Below are 11,151 nucleotides of genomic sequence, written 5' to 3'. Positions count from 1 at the left end.
GCAACTTGACTGTGATGATCATGAAGATGAGGTACAAATGAATGAAGTTTTGGAATTAGAAAAGAACCCCAAATATACAACACGGCCTACAAAGCACTGCTTATGGGCCCTGCCCTACCCTTCAGCCTCATCCATGACCTTTCTCCCTCTACTCTGGCCTTTCTTCACATTCTTGAACCTGTTCTTTCCAACCTCAGGGCCTCATTTCCTGCCCTTCCCTCATCCTTACTATTAAGACCTCAGTCGAATTATCACTTCCACATGGTGGCCTCCATCCAACATAGGTCCCTCAGCTACCCTGCCTCATGGCCTCCTACTGGATTGCTCTTGGCATATTTCATAATTCCTCATTATAGAGTTATTTTTTTTGTTCCTTTGTTTATTGTTAATATTCACTGTGGTATTATATGCACCACCTGGCCAGTTGTTTTGGTTCCTCCCATGTCTTATACCAAACAATGCACCCAACATCATCTCTAACACAAAGATAACCTCAACACATATGTGATGGATGAATGAGTGAATAATGCATTATTTATTCATTCATCCATTATTTATTCATTCATCCAAAACAAAAAGTTGGTGGAAAAGCAAGTTGTAAAAGAAAATAGTCAGGAGTGGTTCTAACCACAGAGCTTGGTCTCAGAAGCTCTGCAACTTATTGGCTGTATGAACTTGGGTGAGTTCCTTCACATTTTTCTGCCTCAGTTTTCTCATTTGTAAAATGGGCTTAATAATAGAACCTAACACTTAGGATTGCTATGAGGGTCAATGAGTTAATATTTGTAAAGTGTTTAGAACAGTGTCAAGCACATGGTAAGCAATAAGTATTAGCTATTAGAAAGTTTAAAAACATGCCAAACAATGTCATGGGCTGTAGATGAATACACATATATGTACATAGTAAAGCTATAAAAGCATTCATAGAAATGATACACACCACATTCAGGCTAGTAGCTTCCTTTGGGGCAGGAAAGAAGATACATGGGACTGCAGTTATATCTAATTTTTTACTTAAAAATTTAGAAGTAATCATGGAGGTATTATTTTATTTCACATCTTTTTCAAGCACCTCCACCCCAGCTCTGGTATCAGATTTCATAGATCAGTCTGGTTTCTGTCCCTCTCCCTGTCATGGGGTGAAGAATAAGGTCGGAATTTGGAGTCAGGCAGGCCTGGGTGTGAATTCTGATGCTATGTCCTGGGTGAGCAAGCCCATCCTTGTCCTAAGGCTCCGGGTGTGATCCTAGTCACTTCCAGAGCTGCTGCTCTGAGGATTCAGTAAGAAGAGGGCCTTTTGAAATCAAAGGGCCTTGCAAATGTTACCTAATTCTACTGCTTGGTAATGTGAGCGTGGGGGTGGCAGCCCCAGGATGCTTCCATGACCCAGGCAGGTAACATGGTCGGGTGAGGTTGGCTGGTTGTCAAAGGCCATAGGGAGTGGTAGGGGCTGTGATCTGAAGGGTGTGTCTGTCTGACATGGATAATTATAGTGGAGATAATTATAGAATAGCAGTCTGGCCACTATGTGCCAGGAAGTGATATCTGGACTCACTGGAAAGCACCAGCCTGGATTTTCGTAGGAATGTTTCTCTGGTTGTTATTCTAGCCTAACAAAGCAGGTTGTGGACAGCCACCGCCTTGAGACTCCTAATAGACACACTGCTGCTGACCCCTTAGCTGTACCTCCTGGGCCCCAGACTCCCAGCAGTGCTGAGGTCCTCAGGTCATGACCTTTGTCTCACCCCACTCCCAGCGAAGGGGAGTGGGATTTCTACTGGTGTGATGTCAGCTGGCTCCGGGAGAACTTCGACCACACCTACATGGATGAACACGTGCGGATCAGTCACTTCCGAAACCACTACGAGGTGAGCTGGGTAGGCTGAGGGGACTGAGTCAGTCAATGCCTGTCACTGGTTGTAGCAATGAGCAAGAGCTAGTTTGGGGTTACAAGGACCAGAATGAAAGGTGTAAGGGACTTTGGGGTGCATGCTAGGTGGCCAATATGTGCAGTAGATATATGATGGGCTAACTAGTGAGAGGGAGTAAGGATCTAAGGCCTGAGGAATAGGCCGTCTTGGGGTGGGGTTGGAGGTCATGGGCTGGGTGGTGTTTCAGCAGTAGAGATGTGAAGGTCAGGTTGGCTTGGGGCACAAGGGCCAAAGGAGCAGGATACTTGAGCACCTATGATGATCTCAGGGTAGAGACAAGTTGAACAGTTTGGAGTCTAGAGATAGGAGGGAGGTCCAGGAGGGACCAGACCACAAAGATGAGACTGGAGAAGCCAGCAGTGGGAAATTTTAAAAGGTTTGTATAGCTTAGTGGGTAGAAGCACGAACTTTGGAGTTAGACAGACCTGGATCAAAGCCTGGCTGTGCTGCCTGTTAGCTGCATAGCTCTGGGCAACTGACTAAACCAGGGGTCCTCAAACTATGGCCCGCGGGCCACATGCGGCCCGCCGAGGACATTTATCCGGCCCACCGGGTGCCGCTGCCTGTCTTGCTTAGCAGCCGACTCATCCCGGGCTCGCAGTGCACATAGGAATTTGTTCATAGTTTTTTTTTAAACTATAGTCCGGCCCTCCAACGGTCTGAGGGACAGTGAACTGGTCCCCTGTTTAAAAAGTTTGAGGACCCCTGGAAACCTTTCTGAGCCTCCACTTCCTCACCTGTAAAGTGGGGAGAATGATAGAACAGCAGGCTAAAGTTGCACTTAGTTAGTCAAAGTTACTGTTATCTTGTGGGCCAAAGAATGGAGGCAGTGGGGGCAGTTGGGATGGGTGGGGTTGGAGGCGGAGTGGAGCTAATGGCCTGCCCATTCATCCCCCTGCTCAGCTGACCCGCAAGAACTACATGGTGAAGAACCTGAAGCGGTTCCGGAAACAGCTGGAGCGCGAGGCAGGAAAGCTGGAAGCAGCCAAGTGCGACTTCTTCCCCAAAACCTTTGAGATGCCATGCGAGTACCACCTGTTTGTGGAGGAATTTCGTAAAAACCCAGGAATCACCTGGATCATGAAGCCTGTGAGTGGCCAGTGCCAAGGACTGGGGGGAGGGGTGTCCCAGGCAGCAGAGCAGGGATCCTTCAGGGCGCATCTCAAGACAGGACCCTGCCTGGTAATTCAGTCTTAGACCCCGCCTGTTTTGCCTGAGGGGCCAACTTTATCTCCTCCCCAGCGTGTGGACCCAGCAGCTAGGAATGCCAGTACACCATAGGTGCTCAATAAGTGTTTGGTAGGGGAACACGTGGTCCTCAGGGTACCAGGGCAGGGAATCCAGGGCCTTGCTGGAGCTCAGATCCCTGCCTCTCTTCCTGACATAAAGGAAAACCGAGGTGGGGACGGGAAGTGCGTTCTTACACTGCCCAGGTCTCGTGGTCCTTGGGAGGAGGTCCTACCAGCCCCACTGTGAAGGTGAGGAGCTTAGACCTACTTATTCAAGCTTTTCACAAATGCTCAGTGAGCGAAGACTGAGCCAGGACCTACTCAGGCCTCCTGATCCTCTCCCTGGCGGGGTCTGCGGGAAGGCTGGTATCCCTGCCTGAGAGGTACAGTGAGGAGGGCGCGAAGCTGAGCACAAGGGCTTAGGCAGATGAACACTGCAACCCACCTTCGGATTCCCGCTCCCAGCACGCATTATCCTCTCAAATGATAGTTTGTGCTAATTGGGAGCGAGCACTCGAATATTAAGTTGATTCCTTTTCCCAGCCCACGGCCTTTACAGCTGTAATTAAGAGGAGGGATCTTGGCTGTGTGTGTGCACACTTGCTCTCCCTCCTGAGTAGCTGAGGCACCCTGTTAAGGTGTGGAGAGTGGGTACTTCTGGTCAGACTAGCCTGGGTTTTTTGTGTGTTTTTTTTAATTTTTTTTAAAGTTGATTTCAGAGAAGAAAGGAGAGGGAGAGAGAAATAGAAACATCAATGATGAGAGAGAATCACTGATTGGCTGCCTCCTGCACGTCCCCCAGTGGGGATTGAACCTGCAACCTGGGCATGTGCCCTTGACCAGAATCGAACCTGGGACCCTTCAGTCTGCAGGCCGACACTCTATCCACTGAGCCAAACCGGCCAGGGCTAGCCTGGGTTCTAACCCTGTATCTGCCACTTATGAGCTCTATGACCCTGAGCAGTCACTCAACCCCTCTCAGTCCATTTCCTCATCGGTAAAATGGAATTAATGAGTTTGCCATTGCTGCTGGTCCCTGAACAACACTCTGAGTACAGCAGTAATTCTCAGACTTGAGAGTGAACGGGAATTTTCCGGAGAGCTTAGTAAAGCACCTCACTCCCACGGAGTCTGATTCAGTAGACTTGGTGTGGGACAGAGCTGGGCTGTCACTCTCAGGGAATGTAAGAACAAACCCTGGGGTTTGGAATTTAAAAGTGTGAGACTTTTAAAGTTATGATGATAGGTTGACTGCAGGGATGGTTAGCTAAGCAGCTCGACATCGCCCTCAATCCCCATCCCAACGGCTGGCTGCTCCTCTCAGCCACAGCATGGCTGCCCCAGCTCTAGCTTCACCTCCTCACACCATCACCTGCCACAGAAATAAAGGAACACTCTAGCCTTGTGTCCCTTTTGAAAAAGACACAAACTTTCCAGAAGTCCCTGCAGCAGACTCCCTCTGGCATCCTGCTGGCCCATGTCTGAACCAATGGCAGGGGCATAGGACCACCGTGAGGGCTCAGACCTCCCTGGAGGGAAGGGCCACTATGAGGAGGTGATCCAAATGGGGCTCTGTTGGCAGGGGGAAAAGGGAATGGTTGCCAGGGAGACCACCAGCCACATCTGCAACACCAGATAAATGTCACACAATGATTGTCACATGATGAATGGCTCCCAAGGGCCGGGCAGAGGGCAGCAGGGGGTGGAGGGCTGTGAGTAGCCACAGGTGGTGCAAAATGAAAGTATTGTTTATTCTAATAATCCATATATTGTTTTTCCAATCAATAACGTGTCTTTTATAAAAATACTTTCCTCCCAAATTATCAAGTAAGATCGATACTGCCAGAAGTCACACCATGTTCGCTGGGTACTCCCTGGCCTTTTGCAGGAGGTGCCTGAGTGCCAGCCTCGTGAAGTACAGATTTAATTGCCCTGCATCTGTCACTTGAATAGAGTGTTTGGCCTCTCTGTTCCTGTGTTTTTTGACTGCAAAATGGGGGTGATATAATGCTGCATACTGGTTTTTCTTTTAAAGCGTTAAGGAGGTAATTTATGTAAATACTGGCATAGAGGAAACACCTGAGGAGTATTAGCTGCTGGTCTGACCATTGTTATGAACCGTTTTCCTAAAGTTAGTGTTCTGGTTCTGTTGCTACAGCCCCAAACTCAGTGGCTTGAAACAACATCATGTCTTATTTAGCTCATGAGCCTCTCGTTTGGGCAGCACTTGACAGCAAAGGCTCATGGCTGCTCTGATACCTCCAGGGCAGGTCCCCTGAGGGCTGGCAAGGTGGTGCTGGCAAGGTGGGAGCTCAGCCAGGCCTGAGGCCTGGAATGCTCCGTTGCCCTCCATGTGGGCCTCTCCATGCGACCTGAGCTTCCTCACAGCATGGTGGCTGGGTTCCCTGTTGGCCAGCCCCAAAGAGCAAGCTGTGTGGATGCTGTATTGCCTTTTATGTCCCAGCACTGGAAGCCACACATCATGGCTTCTGCCATATTCAATTAATTGAGACTGTCTTAAAGGCTTGCCTAGAATCAAGGGGAGAGGACATTGACTTTACCTCTTGATGGAGGGTGGGGGTAGCAAGGCTCTGGAAAAACACAGGAAGCTTGAAATATTGTTGTGGGCTTTTTTTGTTTGTTTGTTTGTTTTTGCCCGGGGGCGGGAAGGGGGGGATAGCAGTCTGCTGGAGTTAAGATGATTTCCAGTCTTAACTACCCAGATATATCACCATGTAGCAAATTTATTTTCCACTCTTTAGGATTACTCCCTTAGGAGGTTAGTTACTAACAATTCTTTAAACCAGTGGTCGGCAAACTGCGGCTCGCGAGCCGCGGTTTGCCGCTCTGTTGACTAATGAGTTTGCTGACCACTGCTTTAAACAATAACATCATTTCATTATCTCAGATAACAAGAAAGCTAAACTAGAAAGTTCCAGGTTTGGGGGTGTGCTCAACAATGCCATTAAAAGCCCAGGTTCCTTCTCTTTGTTCACTCTGCATCCTCAGTGTGTTGGCTTTGTGTCATCCGACTTGTCACCTCATCAGTGTGAGATGGCTGCTGCAGCAGCAGGCATCATCTCCTTAGACTGTAATATTTGAAGAAAGAAGGAAAAAAGCCAAGCATTTCTTTCTCTCCCTCTCTGCTCCTCCTTCCCCATCTCCCTCCATACACATTTCTTTCCCCCTCCTCTCTCTCTCTTTTCTCCTCCTCTTCCTCTGTCCCTCCCTCCCTTGTCAACCCCAATGTTTTTTTAAAATATATTTTTATTGATTTCAGAGAGGAAGGGAGAGGGAGAGAGAGGGAGAAACATCAATGATGAGAGAGAATCATTGATCGGCTGCCTTCTGCACACCCCACACTGGGGATCGAGCTTGTGACCCAGGCATATGCCCTGACCAGGAATCGAACCGTGACCTCCTGGTTCATAGGTCAACGCTCAACCACCTGAGCCACGCAGCCATCAACCCCAAGTTTTTAACAAGGAGAAAAATCTTTCTCAGAAGCCCCAAAGCTCCAACCAGATGTCTCCTTAGGTCTCACTGGCCAAAACATGGTTTCCACTACCTGCAAGGGAAGCTGGGAAAACAGGTATCTGGTGTTTCCAGCTCCAAGGCGAGAGGTGGGTTTGCCATCCAGGAAGAAGAGGAAGGGGAGGGCAGCCAACGGTGGAGGCAAGTTTCCTACTAGGTGTACCGGTTAATAATGTGGATTTTTTTCAATAGATGGAGTTACACATATGTTGAAATATATGCGATTTGATATGTATGCTATTTTGTTGTATTGACAACAAGCTTCAAAACTTCATATGTCAAATTTTCTGAAGGTGTTAACATCAGAGGTATTTTTACGCTTAGAAATGTCGAATTTCGTGCCAAAAAAAAGAGCATTTGCGGGAAGTTCTAATTCATTGCTTTATTTTGAAGAAAAATGCTGCTGAAAGTTATCGTATACTTCGGGAAGCTTATGGTGAACATGCTCCATCTCAAGATACTTGTGAACGCTGGTTTAAATGCTTTAAAAGTGGTGATTTCTATGTGAAAGACAAAGAACATCCAGGTCAACCGAAAAAGTTTGAAGACCAACACTTACAAGCATTATTGGATGAAGATGCGTGTCAAACTCAAAAACAACTTGCAGAAAGATTAAACGTTACTCAGCAAACAATTCCTGATAGTTTACAAGCAATGGGAAAGATTTTAAAGGAAGAAAAATGGGTGCCACATCAACTGAACAAAAGACAAATGAAAAACCGAAAAGTCATCAGTAAAATATTGCTTCAACGGCACGAAAGAAAGTCTTTTTTGCATGGAAAGAAAGTCTTTTTTTGCATGTGACTGGCAAGGAAAAGTGGATTAATTTTGAGAATCCCAAACGCACAAAATCATGGGTTGATCAACATCGACTGCAAGGCCAAATCGCTTCGGAAAGAAGACAATGGTCTACGTTGGGTGGGATCAGGAAGGTGTGGTGTATTATGAGCTTCTAAAACCAGGTGAAACCGTTAATACTGATCACTACTGACAACAAATAATCAATTTGGGCCAGAAGACATGGCAAAGTAATTTTACTTCATAATGATGCACCATCACATACTTCAAAACCAGTTAAAGACACGTTAAGAGATTTTGCCTGGGAAGTATTAACCCATCTGCTGTATTCACCAGACCTTGCTCCTTCACATTACCACTTGTTCTGATCGATAGCACACGCACTTTCTGACCAGCACTTCAAAACGAACAAAGAAGTGGAAAATTGGGTCTCTGAATGGTTTTCCTCAAAACAAGCAAAGTTCTATTGGGACGGTATCCACAAATTACCTGAAAGATGGGGGAAATGTGTAGCTAGCGATGGACATTACTTTGAATAAAGCACTTTTGATGTTTCTCTTGAAATTATCGTGTTTTCTTTGGATTACAAAATCCGCACTTTTAACCGGTTAATATTTAATCTGCATTATTAACCATAATAATGCGGATTTTGTAATCAAAGAAAACACGATAATTTCAAGAGAAACATCAAAAGTGCTTTATTCAAAGTAATGTTCATCCCTAGCTACACATTTCCCCTCTTTCAGGTTCCCAATAGAACTTTTCTTGTTTTGAGGCAGACCATTCAGAGACCCAATTTTCCACTTCTTTGTATGTTTTGAAGTGCTGCTCAGAAAGTGCGTGTGCCATCGATCAGAACAAGTGGTAATCTGAAGGAGCAATACAACAAAATAGCATACATATCAAATCTCATATATACCAACATATGTGTAACTCCATCTATTGAAAAAAAATCCGCATTATTAACCAGTACACCTAGTATATTAGAAGTTATGAGCCTTAAAAAAAAACCTTTTTACTGGTAACTGAAGTTTAATAAAACAGAACATGTCCACCTTATATGGGTATAGCTTGATAAATCTTTTTTTTTTTTTAAATATATTTTATTGATATTTTACAGAGAGGAAGGGAGAGGGATAGAAAGTCAGAAACATCGATGAGAGAGAAACATCGATCAGCCGCCTCCTGCACACCCCCCACTGGGGATGTGCCCGCAACCAAGGTACATGCCCCTGACCGGAATCGAACCCGGGACCCTTGAGTCCGCAGGCCGACACTCTATCCACTGAGCCAAACCGGTTTCGGCGCTTGATAAATCTTCACAAAGTGAACACACTCGAATAACCAGTACCCAGACCATACCCAGAGCATTAACAGGCCTCAATTGCTCCCCTCAGACCCTCTCCACTCACCATCCCCCGGCCACTCCAAGCATAGATGTGTTTGCCTGCTTTTGTACTTTATATAATTGGAATCACATAGTATGGCTACACTGTGTCTGGTTTCTCTCCCTCAACATCATGTTTATGATATTCATCCATACTGATGTGGTTAAATGTAAATTATGATTTACCATTGTTGCTTACTGCTCTATTTAAGTGAATATTTGTCTACTTGGGAGTTTTGAGGTTGGAGCTATTATGAATTGTGCTGCATGGGCGTTCCTGTACATGCCCGTGGGTGCCCATGCGCATGCGTAGGCACCCAGGAGAGGAATTGCTGGGTCACGGGTGCCTGTGTTCAGCTTAGTGGATGCTGCCAAAGAGTCCCCAAACAACCTGTACTCCTCTCAGCCCCTGTGAGAGTTCCTGTTCCTCCACATCTTCACCAACACTTGACATTGCCTGTCTTCCATGTTAGTCACTCTCAGGGAGTGCGCAGCGGTATGATATTGCAGTTTTCGTTTGCATTTTTCTGAAGACTGATGGATAATTCATAGTGCCTCTTCATTGTTTACATTGGATTATCCTCTTCTTTGAAGTGAATGTAAATCTTTTGTGTGGCCATGAACTCTTGGGAATCGAACTGTGACCTCCTGGTTCATAGGTCGATGCTCAATCACTGAGCCACACAGGCCGAGCACACTGGTTATTAGTTGCTTTCCAAAACAGCTGTGCATGTTGCTGCCCCTGAGCCACCATAGTGCTCCGCAGTCTTTTGGACACCCCATCTTCTGGGCACACACAACCCTGAACCAGGGTGCACAGCACAACAGACAGAGAAGGCTGGGTTTCAGCTCCCACTGCCCCCATGACTGGGAGCCCTTCCTGTAGGAGGGCCACCTGTACAGCCGTGCCTGACAACTCTGCCTGCCCCTACATTGTACAGAGAGCCCCACAGTGGCCCGCAGGGCCATGCTCAGAGGAGAAATGAGAGTTTTTTCTTCTAAAGGCCTTTATGCTGAAGGAAAAAATTACTTGGGGGGACCTGCTCAGTGGCTGAAGATAACTAACGGACCCAGGAATCAGATTCGTCCTAGGGGGTCCTAGAGGCCGGAGCCAGGCAGGCAAAATTTAGCTCAAAACACGTTAGGCTGTGAAAACTTCATGAGGTTATTGCTATAGCATAATGCCCAGCACACAGTAGACACCTACTGTATACCTTTTGGATGACTGCTTAATAGAGCTATTCTGCAACAAATGGGCTCCCTGGCACTGTGGATGTGCAAGGCCAGGCAGGTGACCATGGTAGAGGATGTCACAGGAGGAAGTAATGCCTCTGGTACTGATTGCTTTGCATGATATTAAAGATTCTCCCAGCCCCTTGACTCTGTGAAGCTATGAATTATCCATGCCGGCATTCAGTGAAGGCAGACTGATTTCAGTATTAGCTGAAGGAAAACCTAATTAGGAAGGCAAATTGATTTCTAAAAAAAGAATTGGATGCTATGTTCCCAGGACTGTTAGAAATGGGTTTTTAATCATCTGCTCTTTTGTATTATTCATGCAATTGATGCCTTTGTGAGCTAAGCTGGTCTCTCACTTTCCTCTCCTGCTTCTCCCTCCTTCTGGGCGTAGCACCTTCTCTGTTCCATCTCCTTCAGGGCTGGGCTTGGCCATTCCTCTGGGGATAGCAGGAAGCCCATGAGGGAGATGGAGACAGAAATGCTGGGGTGGGGTCCCGGCATAGGGGTACACAAGGAACCACAAAGAGCTGAACGCTGATCTTTCTGCCCACCCCCACCCCAGGTAGCCCGGTCCCAGGGGAAGGGCATCTTCCTATTCCGGAAGCTGAAGGACATCATGGACTGGAGGAAGGTGAGCTTGCCTCTCCCCCTTCCTCCCTAAACCCTCTGTGCTCACTGGGACAAGGAGCCTTTCTTTCCCTCCCTGAAAACTTGAAGGGCTGGCAGAGAAGTTCTGCCCATGGGTCTTCCCATGGGTACAAAGTCTCTGGAACCAGATTGCCTGGGTTCAAATGCTGATCTTGCCTCTTAATAGCTGTGTGACCTTGGACAAGTTACTTCACCTCTCTGTGCCAAGCTAAATGAGGGATAGGTAGTAACAGTACCTGCTGAGAATGCAATGAGTTAATATGCCTAAAACCTGAGAACACTGTATTACCTGGACCTCCTGCTTACCCAGCTGGGGGAGTTTGGTTAACTTCCCGTAGGTCCTAGTTCCTTCTTCCCCCATCATGTCCCAAGACATGATTCAGTA

At 46.8% G+C, this 11,151-nt stretch overlaps 1 protein-coding gene across 2 annotated transcripts in view; it reads left to right on the top strand.

Moving 5' to 3' along the window:
* TTLL9 (tubulin tyrosine ligase like 9) overlaps positions 1 to 11,151 on the top strand; it is a 37,195-nt gene that overhangs the window by 8,199 nt on the left and 17,845 nt on the right. For both annotated transcript variants that reach the window (XM_080684464.1, XM_080684463.1), the window contains exons 4-6: positions 1,757 to 1,868; positions 2,835 to 3,020; positions 10,681 to 10,749. In XM_080684464.1, the coding sequence (XP_080540590.1) occupies positions 1,757 to 1,868; positions 2,835 to 3,020; positions 10,681 to 10,749 (367 nt within the window). The remainder of the gene's footprint in view (positions 1 to 1,756; positions 1,869 to 2,834; positions 3,021 to 10,680; positions 10,750 to 11,151) is intronic.

This window comes from Plecotus auritus, assembly GCF_963455305.1.
Source record: "Plecotus auritus genome assembly, chromosome: 8".
NCBI lineage: Eukaryota > Metazoa > Chordata > Mammalia > Chiroptera > Vespertilionidae > Plecotus > Plecotus auritus.
Note: the sequence above shows the minus strand (reverse complement) of the source record. Positions and strands in the feature narration are given on the sequence as shown.